Below are 23,536 nucleotides of genomic sequence, written 5' to 3' on the forward strand. Positions count from 1 at the left end.
TTGTCTGCTGCTCATGTCTCCAAGAGATCCTTATGGCCCACTGCCAGCAGCCCCTCTGGGTCAGCCCTTCTCCCCAGCACAAGACTCCAAGCCCGGTGGCTCCCCAGACTGCTCCTGCAGCCCCAGTGACAGAGCAGCCTGCCCCAACCTGCTGAGTGGAGAAATCAGCATCTTTTTAACATTTATTGCCCTCATAATTACAGAATTCCTCCTTTTCTCTTGTCCAAGGTTGTCCCTGCCCTCAGAGAGACTTTCCACAGAGAACTGTGTCCCTGATGGCCCAGCTGGCTACTCCTGCTCCCTCCACATGCCCACCACATGGCCCCAAGCTTGTGGTGCTGCTCTGCAGGGTGAGGGTGTTCAAGGGTCCAAAAGCCATGGCAGATCCCTGTGGATCATGGACTGTGTCCAGGGTCACTGGGCACCCACAGGTCAAGTCTCAACACTGGCCCATTCCTAACACATCACCCCGTACCCTCCTCCCCTGAGCCCGTGGAGAACCCAAGCACAGCAGCACGGCCTCATGGCAGGTGTTTCTTCCGCCTGTTCCTAACTGCAGCTTTGGAAGAAGACCTCCAACCTCCAGCATTGAGCACTGAGGAAATGCCCTTTTATTACAAAGATACAGCACAGCAGATCAGCTGTACCATCGGGCCAGACACACATCCAAAGGCGTCAGGGTCAGACAGGCTGGGTTCCTGCCTTTGGAGAAGTGGAGTGGCTTCCGACATTCCTGAGCAATGACAGTTCTCCTGGGTGAAATGCCCAAAGCACAGGAGGTTGCTGAGATAAAGGGAAATAACTTGTGAAAAGCCATGGGCAGCTCATTGCTGCTGACATGCAAGTGATTGAAAATGTTTCCTCAGGGCATCCTTGAGCTCCTGGTTCCTCATGCTGTAGATGAGGGGGTTCACTGCTGGAGGCACCACTGAGTACAGAAATGACACCACCAGATCCAGGGATGGGGAGGAGATGGAGGGGGGCTTTAGGTAGGCAAACACGGCAGTGCTGACAAGCAGGGAGACCACGGCCAGGTGTGGGAGGCAGGTGGAAAAGGCTTTGTGGCGTCCCTGCTCCGAGGGGATCCTCAGCACGGCCCTGAAGATCTGCACGTAAGACACCACAATGAAGATAAAGCTGCTAAAGCCTAAACAGACACTAACCACAAGAAGTCCATCTTCACTCTTGTAGGAGTGCGAGCAGGAGAGCTTGAGGATCTGTGGAACTTCACAGAAGAACTGGTTAAGGGCATTGCCCTGGCAGAGGGGCAGTGAAAATGTGTTGGCCGTGTGCAGCAGAGCAGTGAGAAACCCAGTGCCCCAGGCAGCTGCTGCCATGTGGACACAAGCTCTGCTGCCCAGGAGGGTCCCGTAGTGCAGGGGTTTGCAGATGGCAACGTAGCGGTCGTAGGCCATGACGGTGAGAAGATAAAGCTCTGTTGAAATGAGAAAGAGAAATAGAAAGACTTGGGTAACGCATCCCGAGTAGGAGATGGCCCTGGTGTTCCAGAGGGAATTGGCCATGGCTTTGGGGAGAGTGGTGGAGAGGGAGCCTAGGTCAAGGAGGGAGAGGTTGAGGAGGAAGAAGTACATGGGGGTGTGGAGGTGGGGGTCACAAACTACAGTGGTGATGATAAGTCCGTTGCCCAGGAGGGCAGCCAGGTAGATGCCCAGGAAGAGCCCGACGGTCAAGACCTGCAGCTCCCGCGTGTCTGCAAATGCCATGAGGAGGAAGTGGGTGATGGAGCTGCCGTTGGACATTATTTCACTGCAGGAATGAGAGACTGTTGAAAGAGGAGAAGACATTGACAAGTGACGACAGATTTCTCTGAGCCAGTCTTATGTAATTTCTCACTGATATCCCTCACAATGACTTCTCTTACTTTTGGGGGAACTTCTTTCATTTCCTTTTTATGAGGTCAGGATTGACGAGCAGTGGCTCTGCCCATGAGCTCCAGAGAAGTCAGACCTGTGCTATTGCAGTGGTGTCAAACAGCCCGTGCATTCGATAGGTGTTCCTGGCAATGGGTGCCTTCAGTCCAGTGAGAGGTATTTGTCTCAGTGACCATGTGACAATTGTCCTTATTTATTCCAGTGCGATGAAGTCAGCATCCAGACCAGCTGTGTCTGAGAGGGAAGAGCCCAGGGAGGGACCCAGCCCTTCCAACTCTGCTCTCCTGAACGACAAAGTCTGGGTCTGAATCACTCACGGAGGACACAGAACCTTTCTGACAGCCATTTTCCATCTCCAGGCTCTCTCCAGACATGCTAACAGCAGCATGCCTGTGGGGGAGAATGGGGTTGTCACTCCACTCCCATCCTCCCCTGCTAAAGTGCCTCCAGCATGGGGGAAGGGGACTTCAAGCTCCTCACCCTAGGGAGATGCTCAGTTGCTTGAAAGACAGTGCCCAGCATCTCCTGAAGGGAGACTCAACCTGTTTCCAAGTCTCACACTGCATTGCCCAGAGGCCCCCAGGAGCAGTGTCTCAAATGAATCTGAGATACTTCAACAATCGCCCCAAACCCCAGGGCTTTGAAAAGCAAGAAAAGGAACAGCTGGAATAGGAGAAAAAAATGCAGAGCAGTACCCTGGTCATTCTGCAAATAATGACCAGGAGAGAAAGACAGCTGGCACATGGGAAAGCCTTCTCATTACACAGCAAAGCACAGCACCTCCACGTTGATGACACCTCAGGACGGTTGCTCTCAGTCCCTTTTCTCTGCAGAAGGAAAAGGTTTCTGTGTCAGGAGAGACGCATCTTTGCTGGGGATCTGTCCTTCCACCCACAGCTTCTCCCCACAGCTCCACGAGGAGTTCCTGAAGCAGGATGACTTCTGACTCTGGCTGATGACAGAGTTCCTGCCCCTGGTCAGAGCCCCCCTGGGTGAAGAGGTACTTCTTGGAAGGACAGCCCTGGACAACCTATGCTGCACACCCACCTTCACACCCTCAAGCCATCCCCACCGGGTTTCACACCCCACAGCCATCCCCACCAGAAGGCAGCCGTTATGCCCTGTCCCTCTCACACTGCACTAGGCAAGACCTGCTCTGCAGCCCGTCTTCCTCTTCTACATCACAGACAGATCCCAGAGGTTGGACACATTCAGCAGATCCTGCAAGGAGCCACCATCACATTTCCCTGCACCCAGAGACTTACTGTGTCAGAGGCTGGGAAGAGTTCTCCTCCAGTGAGCTCTCAGCCATCCTCCCACTCTCCTCTGCCTTCAACCTCTCTCTGCCCCGCTCCTTTCTCCTTGGTGCCCTCAGGCAGCCCCCTCAGCCCTTCTGCGCTTTGCAGAGCAGCTGCTGCTGGGCAGAGCTGTCTCCCTGCAGCTCTGCCTGCTTGCTAGGAGCTCTCTCTGTCCCAGGAGACCAGCCCTGCTCAGCAGCAGAGCAACAGCACAAGAACATTTTAATGATGTCTCTGGTTGTTTTGGTGCCAAGGCTGTGAAACTAAGACACTGAGGGGAAGATGAGGAAACCTCTGGAGGAGTCAAAGTCTGATGCAAAGTCCAAATTTTCTTGGAGCACTAATGGGTTCCACTGAGGGACGTTACTGACAAAGCCTCCCTGGGGGCTGGTTAGAGGAGAAACCTGGATTCAGTGAGGACAGGTAGGCAAAGGCAAGGTGAAGGTGGCTCTGATGCTCAGTAAGGCTTGGTGTGCTTTAACAAGCCAAAAGAAAGCCCTGACTCCCCAGCCCCTGTAATGCAGACCCTGTCCCTCACCCATTCCTCGGGGTTCTTCCTGGGGCAGGGTGATGTGGGGATGTGCAGTGCCAAGGGCAGGGCCAAGGTCCTCTGCTTCTGGATTTGTCCCGGGTGGGGTGAGGAGGCACTGAGGTGCTGGTGCCGTAAGGTGAAGGGGTGTTCTGGTAGGCCTTGGGTGCTGAGACAGCAGCCCTAGCCAAGGGCAGAAAGACCTCAGCTCTCTTGGGGGCTTTTTGTCTTGCTAGAGCCCTTGACCATCCACCACAGGATGTCCTACAGTGTCCCACAGCTGCGCTTGCCATTGCACCGTGCAGATCAGACTGTCATCACGAGAGGCCTGAGCAACGCCTGAGGGACATGTTCTCCCTTCCCAGAGGCTGGAGGTCAGGACCTGTAGCCTTCATGGAACACCCCCAGGTTTCCCCAGCATCAGAGCCACCTTTCCCTTGCCTTTGTCTGCTTGGGACGAAAGGAGCTCCTGGCAAGAGGGCAGTGCTGCCAAGAGCTCTGCAGTGTCCCTCTTCTCCCAGAATCACAGAACCAAGGAGGCTGGAAGGCAGCCAGCCGCCACCTTTTCTGGGCTTCGCCTTCATGCTTGGTTTTAGCCAGCAGCTCCTTTCTCAACCATGCCAGCCTCCTGCCATCTTTATGAGAGAGACTTCCAGCATATCAAGGTTGTTTATTCTGTATTGTGAAGAGGAGATCCTTGAGCATCAAACAGCTCTCTGCTCCCTTCTTGTCTACAGGGCTGTAGCCCATGTGTTCTTCTAAAATAGTCTCTCAGCAGGCGAAAGTCTGATATTTTGTAGCCCTGCTCTTTGCCTTCTTCCCCTTTCTCTGGATTGTCCATTCTACCGTCTCACCCCAGACTTTCAAATTCCTACCCTGCACTTTCTTGTTTGTAAATGTTTTGGGTTAACCCCAGCAAGGAATTAGGCACCACCCTGCAGCTTGCACACCTCCCTCCTCCAACCTCAGTGGGACAAGGGAAGAGGAAAAAAGAGTAAATGCAAGAATACTTGGGGGATAAGATGGTCATATGAGTTCATTGGCCTGATTTTTTTTCCCCTACCCCTTCAACCCTCACCCCTCTATTTACTGCAGGGATACAATCAGAAACAGAGAAGGCCGTGACGCTGTGTAAACTCTAGCTGTTCAGAAACAGCTAGAACATTCGTGTGTTCTCAGCATTGTTTTGGTCACAAATGTGAAACACAGCACCATGGGAGTATTCCTGAAGAGAATTAAGTCCAGCCGAGTCAGACTCAGTCCAATCTCCATGAGTTATTCCATACCATTTCTGTGACAGTCCGGTCCTACACTATCCAAAAGACCCTCATATACAACCATCCCCCTGCAATCATGCTGTGTACAGACAGCTATCATTGCTTTAACCACGGGCCACCTGTCACAAATGTTAATGAACTTGTCCATAAAGTGCCCGCTCCTTTGATGTCATCCATGACTTGGGTTCCATTTGGCATGGTGGATACTCAGGACAAGAAAGATTTGTTGTGTGGAGTTGCTGGTCATGACAACCAGCTCAGGTTGGGTCAGGGTAACTGGCTGGAGGGCTGAGCACAGAGTGGTGGTGAACGGAGTTCAATCCAGATGGTGACTGGTCACAAGCAGTGTCCCCCAGGGCTCAGTATTGGGGCTGGTCTTGTTTAACATCTTTGTTGGTCATCTGGATGAGGGGATTGAGTGCTCCCTCAGTGAGTTTGGAGATGGCATTATATTGGGTGGGAGTGTTGATCTGCTCGAAGGTAGAGAGGCTCTGCAGAGGGACGTGGACAGGCTGGATCAATGGGATGAGGCGAATGCTATGAGGATCAACAAGGCCAAGTACCCGAGTCCTGCACCTGGGTCACTACAACCCCATGCAGCGCTACAGGCTGGGGAAGAGTGGCTGGAAAGCTGCTCGGCAGAAAAGGCCCTGGGGATGCTGGTCTACAGGCGGCTGAACATGAGCCAGCAGTGTGCTCAGGTGGCCAAGAAGGCCAACAGCATCCTGGTCTGTATGAGCAATGGTGTGGCCAGCAGGAATAGGGAGATCTGGAGAAGAGGAGGCTGAGGGGAGACCTTATTGCTCTCTACAACTACCTGAGAGGAGGTTGTAGTGAGGTGGGGGTCAGTCTCTTCTCCCAAGTAAGAAGTGATAGGTCAGGGGGAAATGGCCTCAAATTGCACAAGGGCAGGTTTAGATTGGATATGAAGAAACATTTCTTTACTGAAAAAGTGGTCAAACAATGGAACAGGCTGCCCAGGGAAGTGGCGGAGTCACCATCTCTGGAGGTGTTCAAAAAACATGATTCTATGATTCCATGATTGTTGCACCTGCCCAGATTTTTGCAACGCTCATTTAGGTGATATCTGTTGCAGTACTTGCTAAAATAGACAACTAAAATATGCTGTTGATATTAAACTGGGAGGAGGGGCTGACACGCCAGAAGGCTGTGCTGCCATTCAGCAAGACCTGGACAGGCTGGAGAGGTGGACAGAGAGGAATCTCATGAGGTTCAACAAGGGCAATTGTAGGGACCCACACCTGGGGTGGAATAACCCCCTTCACCAGTACAGGCTGGGGGTTGGCTTGCTGGAGAGCAGCTCTGCTGAGAAGGACCTGGGAGCTGGGGTGACAGCGAGTTAACCATGAGCCAGCCATGTGCCCTTGTGGCCAAAAAGGCAAGTGGTATCCTGCGGTGCGTGAAGAAGTATGTGGCTATCAGGTGGATGGAGGTTCTCCTCCCCCTCTGCTCTGCCCTGGTGAGGCCAAGTATAAAGTACTGTGTTCAGTTCTGGGACCCCCAGGTCAAGAGGGACAGGGAACTACTGGTGAGACCCCAGCAGAGGGCTACAAATACGATGTTCTTTGCATCTCTCTTTTGAGGAAAGACTAGGACCCTGGGTCTGTTTAGCCTAGAGAAGAGAAGACTGAGAGGGGACCTTATCAACACTTATAAATATCTAAAGGGTGACTGTCAGGAGGATGGGGCCAGGCTGTTTTTACTGATGCCCATCAACAGGACAAGCGGCAACTGGCACGAACTGTAGGACATAAAGATCCGCCTCAACATATGGAAAAAACTTGCTTATATTGAGGGTGAGAGAGCACTGGAACAGGCTGCCCAGGGACATTGAGGAGTCTGCTTCTCTGGATATATTCAAAACCCACCTGGACACAGACAAGTGTAACCTACTCTAGGTGAACCTGCTTTAGCAGGGGGGTTGGACTAGATGATCTCCAGAGAGCCCTTCCAACCCCCACCCTTCTGTGATTCTGTGATTCTGTGGCCAGGAGGAGAGGAGCCTGGGCATGACAAGGGTTGTGGCATTAGTTGGTGGCACATGCTGACCATGAATAAGTCCTGCTGCACACAGGGCTGTATTAGGGGGAGCGTGGCCACCCAGAAAGGAGTTATCATGACATTTGACTGAGCACTGATGTGGCCACATCTGGACTAGTGTGACTGCAAGTGGGGTGCTCTGTACTGAACTAAAGAATGGAACTGGAGAGGCTCCAGATTGGATCTGTAAGGACAGAGTTTGGGGCCTGTGTGGAGGGCTGAGAGACCTGGGCTTCTTTAAGCTGATGAAGTGCATGCTCAGGGCTCTATAATAACTGCTTGAAGGGTGGTTCCAGTGATGATGGAACTTTTCTGGGTAGTGGGAAGAGAAGAAAACCTCCACAAAGTGCTGCTTGGAAGGTTCAGACTGCATGTGAGGAAAAAGAAATCTCCCTCCAAGGGTAGCCTTGTGGTGCAAGAGGCCCCCCGAGGGAGTCTGGGTCAGCCCATGGCTTTGTGTTTCAAGGAACAGGCAGTGAGGGAGGAGAGACATCAGTAAAGGTCTAGAAATGCTGAGGGCAGAGCTGTGTGGGAAAGCAAGATGGGTGTGTGCAGCCGGCAAGGGAAGAGGGGCAGGCGTGGCAGAGTGCAGGACAGCCTGCAGCAGAGATGGCCGAGGGCTCTGGCAAGGCTCAAAGGCCCAACAGGAGCAAGGCCTTGGGCCCCTTGGCTATGGCAGTGGCCTCTGCCACCAAGGCCTCCCAGGCAAAACTTCCCATTTCTCCTTCCCCGTTGCTTGGGGAAGGCGGGAGGGCTTGTCCAGTTTCCCTGCCTTTGGCACTGCTCCCCGTCACACCCCACTGCCCCCGGGAAGAGCCCTGAGCCCCCCGCGAGGGGCAGGATCTGCCTGCCCAGGGCCTGAGGGTCAGGGTTTGGACTTTCTGCTGGGTGAAACAAAGCCAGGGTTTTCTCAGCACTCCAGCCCCCTGCACAGGGCCTTTGCCTGCCTGCAAGCACAGCCTCCAGTTCTCTGCTCTAAGGAGTCCCTGGGGAGGCTGTGTCAGCAGTGGCCCTCAGTGGGGCCAATCAGTCCTTCAAGGGACTTTGAGGTTTCCTTCTCACTCGGGCTAATTGAGCAGTTTACTCAGTCTCCTCTCAGGAGCTAAGATTCCTTTACTTAAGGCCAAATACCCCATGGGGCTCATTAAAAAACAGAAAGCCCTAACAAGATATTTCTATTCCTTTCATTTTCTTCAAGACTTTGAGATTTCTACAGCTAATTGGAATCCTTTAGGAATGTTGTTACAGATGAAAATTTAAAAATGCACCCAATTAAAATTAATTTCAAAGTGTATTTTTTTTTACTTTTCAGATTAGAGAAGAGGTGGCAGAAGCATTCCGCAATTGATATTGCTGCAGAGTGTCTCCTCAGGAGCTCTGGACAGCTAGGAACAGCAGACCCTTGAGGTCTGACACTGTACGGACAGCTTTGCTCCTCACCTCCTCTACCTCCCCATTGCTGTCTTTGGCCAACGGGGATTTACATCCTGTCTTACCTCAGACTTCTCCACTCAAGTCTGCAGACAAATGTCACATCTCCATTGCACCGTCTCCCCCCTGCTTTCCTTAGAGAACCGCCTGCACACAGGCACAGAAGGACGTCTCCCATGTGCAAGGAAAGGAAAGTAAAGCATGACCAAGTCTCATCAACAATAAAACACACTCCTCAACCGTGTGCTAAGTACAAGGTGTCTCTAATGAGGTGCCTTTGACAAGGGATATTCCTATGAGAAATGTGTTAGATCGATAGATACACAAAGGTAGATACAAACCTAATGAAAGAGTTGGCGAGAGAAAACTAAACTACTGAAATTCTTTTAGTCCCTGAAGCTCACAGCAGCTGCATAGGTGAGAGGTGTCTGAAAGTACAAAGTGTAAAGGAAGGAGAAGCCTAAAGAATGATGAAAAAGGCCTTTGCCTGAGCAGTTGACATCTGAAAAGATGACTTTAGAAATGGTCATTTTACCAGGAGAGAGAAAATCCATGAAAAGGTAGAGAAAATCCATGAAAAGGTAGAGAAATCAAATACAGCGCGTAACAGGCAGAGTAGTGGTAGTGCAGTTACAGAGGAAGATCAGCATTGCTTTGGCAAAGACCCAGCTGGCCCCTGGCCTCACACCTCCTCAGCCACCATGGCCATCACAAGCCCCTGCACAACCCAGCTGCAAGCTCTTGCTCTCCCAACTCCCCAGGCACCTGGGACCTCAGCAGCAGCTGCAAACTGTAAACAAGTAGCCACCTCAGTTTAATAGAAAGATTAGAGTAGTCTTAAAAAAAAGAGAAAACAATCAAAAAACTCACACACAAAGATTTCAGGAAATAGATACTGTCTGCAACAAATCCAGTCCCTAAAAGTCGGAAGGCAGATACAGACAATGAGAGTCTGGTTACACAGAAAATGACATGACATGAAAAAGCGACTGGTAATAACAGTGGGAGACTCTCTTTTAAGGGGTAGAGGTGCCTGTTCGCTTACCTGCTTTCTAGAGAGGTTTGGTGCTCACCCAGGGCTGGGATTAGGGATGTCACAGAGAGACTACCAAACCTGGTACCTCCCATGGAGCACTCTCCTTTGCTGCTGTTTCCTGTGGGACCAAGTGACACAGCCAGAAGCAATCTCAAGAGCATCGAGAGGGATTCCAGAGCCCTGGGAGAGGCAGTGAAGGACTCGGGGGCCCAGGTCATCTTTTCACCAGTCCTCCCAGTCAAAGGCAAGGGGCTTGGAAGAGCCAACAGATTCAGGAAAATCAACAAACGGCTGAAGGAGTGGTGCCACAGCCAGGGCTTTGGCTACTTGGACCACGGGACTCCCTGTGAGAAGCCTGGTCTCCTGGGGGCTGATGGGGTACATCTCTCAGAGAAGGGGAGAGCATCTTTGGACAAAGGCCAACCAATCTAGGAAGGAGGGCTCTAAACTAGATTTGCTGGGGAGGGGATCCTCAATCCATCCCACTTTGAGGCCAGTGCCAGAAATAGATGCCCTGGTCGTGGAGATGGATTGCAGGGCAGTTAAAGAGCATATCAAGTGTAACAGAAGGAATCCCAGCCAGCAAGCACTCCAGCTGGGAAATTGGCTTCAGTGGGGGGAGGGGCCCACATAAATGCCTCTATGCAACTCACGGAGTTTGGGGAACAAACAAGAGGAGTGAGAGGTGTGTGCACATCTACAAGCTGTGATGTTACAGGCATCAATGAGACATGGTGGGACAGCTCCTATGACTGGAGTGTAGGAACAGATGGGTGTAGGCTCTTGAGGAAAGACAGGCAGGGGTCCTGGTGGACAGCAGGATGACCATGAGCCAGCCATGTGCCCTTGTGTGGTACAGAGGGTATGATCTGGTGGCAGTTACACAGACATGGTGGGACAGCTCATGTGACTGGAATGTGGTCATGGATGACTGTGTCCTTTTCAGGAAAGACAGGCCAACAAGGCGAGGTGGTGGAGTTGCTCTTTACACGAGAGAGCAACTAGAATGTATGTAGTTCCGGCAAGGGGTGGATGAGGAGCGAGCTGAGGTTGTGGGTGAGAATGAAGGGGCAGGCTAGCATGGGAGATGGCCACCTGACCAGGATGAGGAAGATGATGAGGCCTTGTACAGGCAGTTGACAGCAGCCTCACAATCACAGACCCTGATTCTCATGGGGGATTTTAAATCCACAGATATCTGCTGTAAGGCCTACACAGCCAGCCATTCACAGTCCAGGAGGTTCCACCAGTGCATCGATAATAACTTCTTGATACAATTGGTGGATGAGCCAACTAGGAGTAGAGCACTGCTGGATCTCCTACTCATTAACAATCCCGGTCTAGTTGAAGCAGTGAAGGTCGAGGGCAGCCTTGGCTGCAGCGACCATGAGATGGTGGAGTTCAGATTCTGGTGTGGTAGGAACAAGGAATATCACAACCTTGGACTTCAGCAGGGGCAGCTTTGGCCTTTTCAAGCAATTGCTAGGGGAAATTCCATGGAAGAGAGCACTAGAAGGTAAACATGCCCAAAATAGTCGGTTTATGTTCAAGGACCAGTTCTTCTAAGCTCAAGAGGTGAGCATCCCAGTAGGTAGGAAATCAAGAAAAGGAACAGGAGACTCGCATGGTTAAACAGGGAACTAATGGTCCAACTCAAGTGGAAGAAGAGAGTCTATAGATCTTGGAAGGAGGGGATGGCCACTTGGGAGGACTGTAAGGCTCTTGGAAAGCTAAGGCCTCCTTGGAGTCTAGCCTTGCAATGAGGTCAAGGACAACAGAAAGGGCTTCTTCAAACACATTGCAGACAAAACTAACACCAGAGGCAATACACGCCCACCGTTGAATGAGGAGGGTGCCCTGGTGACAGAGGATACAAAGAAGGCAGAGCTACTGAATGCCTTCTTTGCCTCTGTCTGTACTACTGGAGACTGTCCTCAGGAGCCCCAGACCCCTGAGGCCCCAGAGGAAGTCAGGAGAAAGGAGGAATTTGCCTTGGTTGATGAGGACTGGGTTAGGGATCAGTTAAGCAACTGGACATACGTAAACCCATGGGCCCTGATGGAATGCACCCGTGGGTGCTGAGGGAGCTGGCAGATGTCATTGCTAGATCACTCTCCATCATCTATGGTAAGTCGTGGGGAACAGGAGACGTGCCTGAGGACTGGAGGAAAGCAAATGTCACTCCAGGCTTCAAAAGGGCAAGAAGGAGGACTCGAGTAACTACAGAGCTGTCAGCCTCACCTCCACCCCTGGAAGTCTTCAAGATGAGGTTGGAAGGAGCCTTGAGCAACCTGGTCCAATGGAAGTAATCCCGGCCATAGCAGGATGGTTGGAACTACATGATATTTGAGGTCACTTTGAACCCAAACAATTACATGATTCTATGTTTATATGTTTCCATCATTGACTTGTGCAAAGTCTTTGGGCATCAGCAACTCGTGTTTCTCTTCAATGTGGATCCATCTGTTACTTTTGGGAGAACAGAGGTGTCCTTTTCTTTGTTGCACACTTGTTCTTCTCAGAAAGGGGAGGTGATAATTCTTGGGTCTCCAGATAATGGTGCAGCAATTATATGGAAACAGTGTTCCTGTCTCCTAATGCCTGTGCAATCAGGTGTGGAATTGTGGCATCAGAGGAGAGAAGTTGATGGTGAGGAGATCCTGAGAGATGCCCTGAGGCAGCCAGTCCCTGGGTGTCAGGGTGTGTGGGCAGGTGCCTAGGGTGGTTATCACCTCCCAGTGCCTGTTCTTTGCAGCCTGAAAAGGCAGGTAATCCCGCTACATGGACACACTACCTAACAGAAGGGTGCCTTGCCTACCCCAGTGAAACCAAACAGCTCCTAGGGCTGTTCTGGGGCTTGTCCTGTGTCTATCGGTTCAGTGCTGTAAGAAGAGCATGGCTGAGATACAGACCCAAGTCACCTCTGAGGATGCCATGATTGTGACACGGACATAACACTGGAGGACACCATGGTTGGGATGGGAACCTAAACCACACCTGAGGGCACCAGGGATGAGATAGGAACCCAAGCCCCAACTCACTAGAGGAATCACTCCAGCAGTAAAGAAGCAGCACTAGACACAGAGGTGGACAGGTCTGTACCATCTATTAGTAAGGCAGGAGAACAAGTTGAAGTATGAAGCTGTTCTTTGGCATGGATATAGAAGGAAGAATTGAGAAAATTCACCAAAAGAGACCAAAACTACGAGGTCACTGAACTTGAGAGACCTTGGAGAAATGCAGCAATATAACAGGTGCCAGACAGGCAAGCAGAGCGGTGCCTGGCTGCTCCACTGCTGGAATGGTGGGGCACCAGTCAGGAGTTAGAGGGTGAGGAAGTTCAACAGCTGGAGTCACTCACCAGGGACAAGGGAAGTGACAGAGAAATCCCTGGCGAACAATAAAACAACAAGCAAGTAGACCGGGTGCAACAATGGAAGTGGCTGAGGTGGACCTAGACTGGGAACACGAGAGTTAACTAGTCATAAGTTGGTGGAATCATGTAGGGTCAGGACATCTAGGGAGAGCTTCACTGTCCAGATGGGCTTGAGATTAAGGGGTGGACTTGACCACTGAAGCCATTGCAGGCGTTTTTCATGAGTGTGACACACGCATCATAGTCAAGTGAGCCAAGTGAGCAAAGCCTCTGTGGTGTGAAGGATGGTGGCTGCGATATCAATCCAGAGAGGCCTCACAGATGGGTTATATCACACTGCCACGAACCTGCCCAGGCAAGCGCCATGTGCTTACTGTGGTGGAAGTGACAACCAGATGGTTGGCAACATGCCCCATGACCCAAACCACCCCCCAAAACACCATCCTGGGCCTTGAAAAGCAAGTGCTGTGGCACCCCAGAAAGACCTGAGGCAGACAGTAGGATTCCTTTCCGAAACACTCTCAGAAGCCCCTGGGCCAGGGAACGTGGCAATGATTGGGTGTGCCACATCCCCTGTTACACATCAGCCTCCGGAATGATTGACCAAGAGAAGGGACTGTTAAGGACAAGAGTGAGAGCAAAGTGGGCTGGAAAATACAAGCGGTGGTCTGCAGCCTGCGCAGAAGGCACCTGCCTAGTTAGTACCAGAGGATCGACTGACCGACCTGGCCCTTCCCAAACAAAAACCTGCCTATTGTAGAAGGAGGTAAGTACCCAGAGTGCATGTAGAGAACTGTTTTGGAAAGACAGCATGGGTGGCTCCTTCCTCAGGAAAAGGCCAGCCTGATTGTGGGATTGTTTTTGCTCAAGGACGAGGGTACACTGCATTGCTGTCTGGAAAATCTGACGTGTACCTGCAGTAGATTTAACCCTGGTGGAAAATAACTCATGACTTGTGTTGTATATTTTAGGAAGTACTGCAGGAGATATCACCTAAATGGACCTTGCAAAAAGCTGGCAAAGTGCAGCAATGACCCAACCTGAGCTGGGTTCATGACCAGTTACACCGCACAAAACACTCTCTTGTCCTGAGTAACCACAATACTAAATGGAACCAGAGTCATGAAATACATGAACTGAGTGGACAATTTATGGAAACTTTTATGGATATTTGAGAGGGGTGACCCATAGATAAGGCAATGATAGCTGTCTGTCTATCACATGATGGGAAGGGGTGGTGGCAGGTGAGGTGCTTTTGCACAGTGTGGGACCTGACTATGACAGAAATGGGATGGAATAAGGGGTGGAGATTGGACTGGGCCTGGCTGGGCTGGAGTTACTTTCCTTCAGGGAAGCTCTCATGGTGCTGTGTTTGATTTGTGACCAAAACAATACGGAGAACACACAAATGTTGTAGCTGTTGCTCAAGAGTGTTTGCACAGCATCAAGGCCTGCTCTGTTTCTGACTGCGCACATGCAGAGAACAGACTGGGAGGGTGAGGGTGCAAGACATAGGGAGAGGACACAACCAGGCATTACCACAGATGACCATCTAACCCCCAACTTTTCTTGCTTTTACTCTTCCTTTTCTTTTCCCTCGTCATAGTGAGGTTAGAGGAGAGAGGTGAGCAAGCTGCAGGGTAGTGACTAATTTCTTGATGGGGCTAACCCACAACATTTCCAAACAAGGAAGAACTGATTAGGAATGGAAAAGTCCAGGGTGAGAAGTTAGAGCTGAGGATCCAGAGAAAAGTGAAGAAGGCAAAGACAGAACAGACTTTGGCCTGCTGAGGTGCCTCCTTGGAAGAATCCCAAGGTCTACAGCCCTGCAGAGAAGACAGGTGCAGAGAGCTGTTTGATGCTCAAAGATCTTCTCTTCATGATCCAGAATGGTCCGCTTTGACATATTCGAGGTCACAAAAAAGTAGCAGGAGGCTGGCATGGCTGAGAAAGGAGCTCCTGGCTAAAACCAAGCATAAAGGGGAAGTCCATAAAAGGTGGCAGCTGGCTGCCTTCCAGCCTCCTTGGTTCTCTGATTCTGGGAAGAGAGGGACACTGCAGAGCTCTTGGCAGCACTGCCCTCTTGCCAGGAGCTCCCTTCGTCCCAAGCAGGCAAAGGCAAGGGAAAGGTGGCTCTGATGCTGAGGAAACCTGGGGGTGTTCCATGAAGGCTACAGGTCCTGACCTCCAGCCTCTGGGAAGGGAGAACATGTCCCTCAGGTCTTGCTGTGGCCTCTCCTGGGGACAGTCTGATCTGCACGGTGCAATGACAAGCGCAGGTGTGGGACACTGTAGGACATCCTGTGGTGGAGATGGTCAAGGGCTCTGGCAAGACAAAAACCCCATGTCACAGCTTGAGGCTGGGCTAGCTACTAACAAATGACAGACGCTCTCTATTAACCCATCTCTCCTCTCAAAAGGGAAATGGAGAGAGGACAAGGGAGAGAGACTTGGTGGTTTGGAAAAGAAAAGTGAAACAGCTTTAATGAAACAATAACATTAAAAGAAAAGAAAATAATAAGAAGAAGCAAATAATGAAATACATACAATATGTACAAATTCATACAAAACCGATACCGAATCCAACTCCCCCCAGCCTGATGACGATACGTCACCACCATACTTCAGGGCTGGCACTGGGGCAGTCCCAGGCTGGACACGGCAGCAGACAGGGATGGGACGCAGGAGCTGGACTCAGGCACTGGATTCATGGACACACAGGTCAGAATCGACGACAGAAGAACAGACAGAGTCCTCCTCAGATGTCGGCCATCGAAGAAGAGAGATTTGGACCCTCGTGATCTTTCAGCTGAATATGACATCTATGGGATGTAATACTCTGTGAGTCAGGTTTGGGTCACCTGTCCAGTTCGCTCCTCCCTGCAGGTGCGACCATTTTCATGCTTGCAACCATTTTAACTCCTGACACCCCAACACGCAGTACAAGATTTAGCAGTGACCTTGGTCGCTACAAGAACAACTATAAGCCAGGGCCTCTCTGCATCCCATTCCTTGGTATGAACTATAAACATCAGGCCTTGTCACTGCTGGGAGCAGTCACTGTTTGGAAAAACATGCTGCTGTTTCAGAAATTGACATTGGTTAGAGGAGACTTAACTGAAAAGTTAAATTATTAAAATAAGATTAGTTCTGGTTTAGCCCAAACCAGGACAGCCCCCAGGAGAGCCGAGGTCTTTCTCCCCTTGGCTAGGGCTGTTGTCTCACCCCCCAAGGCCTACCAGAAGACATTTTAACTGTACAGCACCAGCACGTCAGTGCCTCCTCAGCCCACCCAGGACAAACCCAGAAGCAGAGGATCTTGGCCCTGCCCTTGACACTGCACATCCCCACATCACACTACCCCAGGAAGAACCCTGAGGAATGGGTGAGGGACAGGGTCTGCCTTGCAGGGGCTGGGGGTCAGGGCTTGGTCTTTTGGCTTGACAAGAGAAATCAAGGTTTACTCAGGATCAGAGACACCTTCACCATGCTTTTGTCTACTTGTCCTCACTGCCTCCAGGTTTCTCCTTTAACCAGCCCCCAGGGAGGCTTTGTCAGTAACGTTCCTCAGTGGAACCCATTAGTGCTCCAAGAAACTTTGGAGTTTGCATCTGACTTTGACTCCTCCAGAGGTTTCCTCAACTTCCTCTCAGTCTCTGTGATCCATGAACTTCACACTAAACCACCGGAGAGATAATTGAAAAGTTCTTGGGCTGTTGCTGTGCTGCTGATCTGGGCTGGGCTCCTGGGACAGAGAGAGCTCCTAGCAAGCAGGCAGAGCTGCAGGGAGACAGCTCTGCCCAGCAGCAGCTGCTCTGCAAATAGCAGCAGGGCTGAGGGGGCTGCCTGTGGGCACCAAGGAGTAAGGAGCGGGCCAGAGAGAGGTTGAAGGCAGGGGAGAGTGGGAGGATGGGTGAGAGCTCACTGGAGGAGAACTCTTCCCAGCCTCTGACACAGTAAGTCTCTGGGTGCAGGGCAATGTGATGGTGGCTCCTTGCAGGATCTCCTGAATGTGTCCAACCTCTGGGATCTGTCTGTGATGGAGAAGAGGAAGACGGGCTGCAGAGCAGGGCTTCCCTAGTGCAGTGTGAGAGGGACAGGGCATGACGGCTGCCTTCTGGTGGGGATGGCTGTGGGGTGTGAAGCCCGGTAGGGATGGCTTGAGGGTGTGAAGGTGGGTGTGTAGGTAGGGGTGCCCAGGGCTGTCCTTCCAAGCAGGGTGTCTTCAACCCAGGGGGCTGTTTGCTGTGGCAGGAACACTGTCACCAACCAGCATCAGCACTCAGCCTGCCCAGGGAGCTCCTCATGGAACTGTGGGGAGAAGCTGTGGGTGGAAGGACAGATCCCCTGCAAAAGTGCATCTCTCCTGACATATAAACCTCTTCCTTCTGCAGAGAAAAGGGACTGAGAGCAACCAGCCTGGGATGTCACCAACATGGAGGTGCTGTGCTCTGCTGTGTAAGGAGAAGGCTTTCCTGAGTGCCAGCTGTCTTCCTCTTCTGGTCCCCATTTGCAGAAGTATCAGGGTATTGCTCTGCACTTTTTTCTCCTTTTCCTGCTGCTGCTTATTTGCTTGTAGAAGCTCTGGGGTTAGGGGGAGTATAAGGTAACTCAGATCCACTTGAAACACTGATCATGGGGGACTATGGGCAATGCAGCGTGTATGACATGGAAATGAGGTGACTCTCCCTTCAGGAGACACTGGGAGCCTCTTTCGGGGACCTGAGCATCTCCATGGGTTGAAGATGGGAACATAGCGACAGCCCCATTCTCCCCCACAGGTATGCTGCTGTTAGCGTGTTTGGAGAGAGCCAATGGAAAATGGGTGTAAGGAAGGTTCTGTGTCGGCCATGAATGATTCCAACCTAGACTTTGCTGTTCAAAAGAGCAGAGTTGGAAGGGCTGGGTCCCTCCCTGGGCTCTTCCCTCTCAGACACAGCTGGTCTGGGTGCTGACTCCAGCGCACTGCAATAAATAGGGACAATTGTCACACGGTCACTGAGGCAAATGCCTGTCACTCGACTGAAGCATCCATTGCCAGAAACACCTACTGAATGCAAGGGTTCTTTGAAACAACTGCAATAGCACAGGTCTGACTTCTCTGGAGCCCATGGGCAGAGCCCTTGCTAATCAATCCTGGCCTCACAAAAAAGAACAGACCGAAGTTCCCCCCTCAAAAAAAAAGCCATTGTATCTGTGAGAAATGACGTAAGACTGGCTCAGAGAAATTTGCCCTCACTTGTCAATGTCTTCTCCTCTTTCAACAGTCTCCTATTCCTGCATTGAAATAATGTCCAATGGCAGCTCCATCGCAGAGTTCCTTCTCTTGGCTTTTGCAGACACATGGGAGCTGCAGCTCTTGACCTTCGGGCTCTTCCTGGGCATCTACCTGGCTGCGCTCCTGGGCAACGGACTCATCATCACTGCTATAGCGTTTGACCACCACCTCCACACCCCCATGTACTTCTTCCTCTTCAACCTCTCCCTCCTTGACCTGGGATCCATCTCCACCACTCTCCCCAAAGCCATGGCCAATTCCCTCTGGAACACCAGGGCCATCTCCTACACGGGGTGTGTTACACAGGTTTTTCTCTTTGTCTTTTTTATACCAGCAGAGCATTTTCTTCTCACAGTCATGGCCTACGACCGGTATGTTGCCATCTGCAAACCCCTGCACTACGGGACCCTCCTGGGCAGCAGAGCTTGTGTCCACATGGCAGCAGCTGCCTGGGGCACTGCTTTTCCCTATGCTGTGCTGCACACGGCCAATACATTTTCACTGCCCCTCTGCCAGGGCAATGCTGTGGACCAATTCTTCTGTGAAATCCCCCAGATCCTCAAGCTCTCCTGCTCAGACACCTACCTCAGGGAGGCTGGGGTACTTGTGGTTGGTGTCTGTTTAGGCTTTGTTTGTTTTGTGTTCATTGTGGTGTCCTATGTGCAGATTCTCAGGGCCGTGCTGAGGATCCCCTCGGAGCAGGGACGCCACAAAGCCTTTTCCACCTGGATCCCTCACCTGGCCGTGGTCTCCCTGTTTCTTAGTACAGTCATGTTTGCCTACCTGAAGCCCCCCTCCATCTCCTCTCCATCTCTGGACCTGGTGATGACAGTTCTGTACTCGGTGGTGCCTCCAGCAGTGAACCCCCTCATCTACAGCATGAGGAACCAGGAGCTCAAGGATGCTGTTAAGAATTTATTTCCTTGCACGTTTTCCAATAGTGAAATAATTACTACCTCTCTTTGCAAGTGATTCACGAAGTATCTGTTCCAGACTGCCTTGGCTTTTTTTTGGTTATGTTTGGTTATTTGGTGTTGGATTTTGTTGGTTGTTTGATTTTTGTTTTGGGGATTCTCTTTGTTGTCATTGTTATTATTATTGTTGTTATTATTATTATTGCTGTTGTTGTCATTCATGGTTATAAGTTTAATCACACAAATGTTTGCATTTGTGTCACTTCATCTGAGGCCTGGAGCTACTTTGGGTCACCTGGTGCCTTTATAAATGTGGGTCTGACACTGGCTCAGAGTCGCCTCTTTCGCAGCAGCTCAGTAATAAAAGTAGATTTTCTCAGTGCAGTGCTTTCAGGCTGGGCTCTTTCTCCAAAGCAGCCTGAGGAGCTGCACCTCTGAAGTTTCTCTTCCTCCATGGTATTGGGAATAAAAAGCTCCAGATTCACAGCATTTTAGAGACATAGGATCGGACTTAGGAGTCACCAGTGGGTGTCTGGTGACATGTAAGGTGGTGAGTGTAATTGAGGGATGTACCCAGGTCTTTCCCACAGGAGACACTAAAGTCACCCATCCTCTAGGAGGGGAATGTGGAACTTCTGGGAGAGCTGGGCAGTATTGCAGGGACAGCATGTTCCTGGGGATGTGTGGAGATGGAAGAGGGCTGCAAAGATGGGGTTTGAGGCTGAGAGTCTAGGGTATGTGCAGACCTCCTCTGGACACTCTCCAGTGCCTCCTCCCTTGTCTACAGCAGGAGTTCCCAGAGAGGGACACACCAGACCAGGCGTGGCCACACCATATCTCACTGGAGGGGGATGAAAACTTAAGATGTCTGGGTGGCCACACGCCCCTAATGCATCCCCCTGTGCAGCTGGCCTTGTTCATGGTGAGTACTCACTGCTGTTTGTATGGTGTCCCTCGTGGTGCCCAGGCCATTCTCCCCTGGGTCACTGATCAGCCAGTCATGTCCCAGCTGGCCCTGATTTATGGGCTTATTCTTCCCCACCATTGCCACTTCTCCTTATAATACTTCAGAGGTTCCTGTTGGCTGAATCACAGAGCTCCTGAAGGTCTGCCTGAAGCTCCATTTGGTCAGCACTTAATGTTTGTGTGCAGGTGGCTCACCCTGGATGTGGAGAGCCATCCCCACAAGATGACAGCATAAGGAGTTGCAAGACACTACAGACAAGAAGAGGAGTTACTAGTTTGTACTGGGTAAGGTCAGAATCAGCACGACAATGATCTGAGGAACGCTCTACGAGGGCACAAAGGAAGCAAACCGGGCCAGAGGGGAAAGAACAGAGCTGGGCTGTTTGTAGAGGGATCTGTATGAGGATGATGAAAGGGAAGAACCTGGGAGTGGGAAAGAGGAAAAAGGAAACGCGAAGTTTCCGCTCAGGATGTGATGAGGCCTGTTTGGGGCTGCCTGCCTGCCAGCCATGAGTCAATGACTGAGGGGGACGAAAAAGCCACAGCTGAGTGCACCAAAGTTCTGTCTGCTTACTTCTGTGGTCATGGGGCACCTGAGATCTCTCTGTATCATCATCAAGGGGAGACCCGTGGTGGGTCATTCACTCATCCCTGGAAGGGACCTTGGCAGGTCTCTAGGTCAAGCTAAACCAGGGACAGTTGGAGAAAGGAGACGTGAGGACTGGGCTATACGCATGCTGGGCTGTGCCACTCTAAGATGTAAATCCAGACAGACAAACAGGCAGCATTGATCCCTCCAGGAGTTTGTCTTTCCAGCATAGAATCACTGAATCATTCAGGTTGGAAGGCAGCCAGCTTCCACCTTCTCTGTGCTTACTTCTCATGCCTGATTTTTGTTCAGGAGTTTCTTTCTCATCCATTGCTGCCTTCTCCCTTCTTGATGTGAATTCCTGTGTGTTGTGGTGGACAATTCCATGTCATGAGCAGCTGGCCTTGACCATGAAAAGAGCTCACTGCAGAATCCACCTGCCCTCAGGAATCCACCTGGTCCAAGGTTATCAGAATATCCCTCCCTAAATCTTATGCCAATCAATCTTTACAGCATGAAGATGTATTGCCTTTCTTAAGATAGCTCTGTGTAGCTCCCATTGTATACTGATTAATCATGCTTGAGGAAGCAAGCTAAAGGACACCTGCTCATCACGAGGACCTGAAGAACAGCCCTGCCATGGGAATAAGGCCTTTGTTTCTTGGAATCTTAGAGCCGTCCATGAACGATAAGGGATACCCCTGGAGAACCAAGACAACGCTGGCATCCCAGCCTCTCTAATGCATCTGTGAAACCCTCCCAGTGTCTGCCATCAGACAGAAATAACTATCCCAAGACCAACTCCAAGGACGTCACCATCCAGAGACAAGCAGGAGAATGCTGATGGATGTTTCTGCTAAAGAAATAGAGTTGCTTGTGAATTTTTATTAGGACTTGTAATTGGTAGTGTATGTGTTAATTAGCTATTAATCAAGCTGTGTTGCGCCTGATTGCTTGAACAGTAGAAGAACCCCCTGTAAAACCACGTTTGGGGTACCCCAATTTAGCTCAGACACCTCAAGCACATTAATAAACATTCACCCTCTGTAACTCTGTACTTTGTGTCCCAGCCTCTCTCCTCGGTCAGCACGGGTCAGGTGCAAATTCTCACAACCCAAGTGACGGATTGCCACCACTGCAGTGCAGCAAGGTCTGGCCCTTCTCTAGCCAGGAGATGCAGAGCAGTGCAGGAACACACGGCACATCACACCCGCGTCTCCACTCGTGCGCCTGCACTCTCAAAATTCTCTTTTTAAGTTCCATCAAACTTTCCTCACCCTCGTGATAATACAGTGAAGGAACAGAGAAACACTTTTCCCAGTGGGCCTGGCAGCAGCAGCTCCTCTTTCCTGGAGTCCACCTCCACCTCCACCAAAGGCCCTCAGGGGCAGCAGAGACCCCACTGACAGCAAACCCATGTCTTGCCAGGGCTGCACTTCCCAGCCCTCTTTCTCTCTGCCCTTAGGGACAGCGGGATTTGCTCCTCCCTTGGCATCCAGGTGCAGCTTTCTTTGTCCATCTGCTGCCCACTTGGCCGTGTCTGTGCTCTGAAGCAAAGCCTTTGCACACATGAGGACTTGGACCCTCTGCACCAGGTTTCCCTAAGACAAGTCAGGGCTTGGCCGGGAGCCACAGCTGAGGTGCCACAGCCCACATGTGCACCAATGCCCTCAACCAGGGGTGCAGGCAAGTTGGGAGAGAGCCTGTGCTTGTTGATATGGATGGAGTAACACAGCCAAGGCGTGGTGGGACAGGTCACATAGCCTGGAGTGCTGCAATGGGTGGGTGCCAGCTTTTCACAGAACCACAGAATCACAGAAGGGTGGGGGTTGGAAGGGCCCTTTGGAGATCATCTAGTCCAACCCCTCTGTTAAAGCAGGTTCACCTAGAGCAGATCACACAGGACTGTGTCCAGGTGGGTTTTGAATATCTCCAGAGAAGGAGACTCCACACCTCCCTGGGAAGCCTGTTACCAGTGTTCTGTTACCCTCAATGTAAATGAGTTTTTCCATATAGAGAGGTGGAACTCCCTGTGCTCCAGTACATGACTGTTGCCCTTTCTCCTGCCACTGGGCACCACCAAAAAAATGCTGGCCCCATCCTCTCAACTGCCACCCTGTAGATATTTTTAAGCATTGATAAGATCTCCTCTCAGTCTTCTGGAGGCTAAACAGACCCGGGTCTACTCCCAAGAGAGATTCTCCAGTCCCCTCACCATAGTAGCCCTCCACTGGTATTTCCCTGTCCCTCTTGACCTGGGGGGCCCAGAACTTAGCACAGTACTCCACATGTAGCCTCGCCAGGGCAGAGAAGAGGGGGAGGAGAACCTCCCTCCACCTGCTGGCCACACACTTCTTCACACACCCCAGGATACCACTGGCCTTTTTGGCCACAAGGGCACATGGCTGGCTCATGTGCTGTCCACCACAATTCCCAGGTCCTTCTCTGCAGAGCTGCTCTCCAGCAGTCGATCCCCAGTCTCTACTGGTGCAGAGGGTATTCCTCCCCAGGTGCAGGACCTTACAGTTGCCCTCATTGAACCTCATGAGGTTCCTCCCCACCCACCTCTCCAGCCTGTCTAGATCTCGCTGAATGGCAGCACAGCCTTCTGGCGTGTCAGTCACTCCTCCCAGTTTGTATTGTCAGCAAACTGGCTGAGGGTGCACTCCGTCCCTTCATCCAGTGGTTGATAAACACAGGGAATAAGATTTGACCTGGCACTGACTCCTGGGAACACCACTAGTTACAGGCCTCCAAGTAGACTCAGCACTGCTGATGACCACTCTCTGAGCTCTTCTGCACATTTCTTCTTCCTCATGCCCAGTCTCCACTTTCCAAGCTGCACCTTGTAGCAGTTTTTCTTTCTCCTGCTTTTTCCTGCTTCCAAGG

At 51.3% G+C, this 23,536-nt stretch overlaps 2 protein-coding genes across 2 annotated transcripts; one reads left to right on the forward strand and one right to left on the reverse strand.

Annotated features, from left to right (window-relative positions):
* Positions 1–824: 824 nt before the first annotated feature.
* On the reverse strand, positions 825–1,760 carry LOC147412409 (olfactory receptor 14J1-like). The gene has a single exon (XM_086481399.1). It carries the CDS (start codon positions 1,758–1,760, stop codon positions 825–827), a length of 936 nt encoding a protein of 311 aa, XP_086337525.1.
* A 16,598-nt stretch (positions 1,761–18,358) lies between these two features.
* LOC147412410 (olfactory receptor 14C36-like) lies at positions 18,359–19,150 on the forward strand. The gene has a single exon (XM_086481400.1). The coding sequence runs from the start codon at positions 18,359–18,361 to the stop codon at positions 19,148–19,150; it is 792 nt and encodes a 263-aa protein (XP_086337526.1).
* The last annotated feature ends 4,386 nt before the right edge of the window (positions 19,151–23,536 follow it).

The sequence above is a fragment of the Leptosomus discolor genome, unplaced genomic scaffold, assembly GCF_034619465.1.
Source record: "Leptosomus discolor isolate bLepDis1 unplaced genomic scaffold, bLepDis1.hap2 HAP2_SCAFFOLD_41, whole genome shotgun sequence".
NCBI lineage: Eukaryota > Metazoa > Chordata > Aves > Leptosomiformes > Leptosomidae > Leptosomus > Leptosomus discolor.

Coding starts and splice junctions, on each gene's coding strand:
- LOC147412410 (XM_086481400.1), top strand. CDS start 18,359: ATGTACTTCTTCCTCTTCAACCTCTCCCTCCTTGACCTGGGATCCATC.
- LOC147412409 (XM_086481399.1), bottom strand. CDS start 1,760: ATGTCCAACGGCAGCTCCATCACCCACTTCCTCCTCATGGCATTTGCA.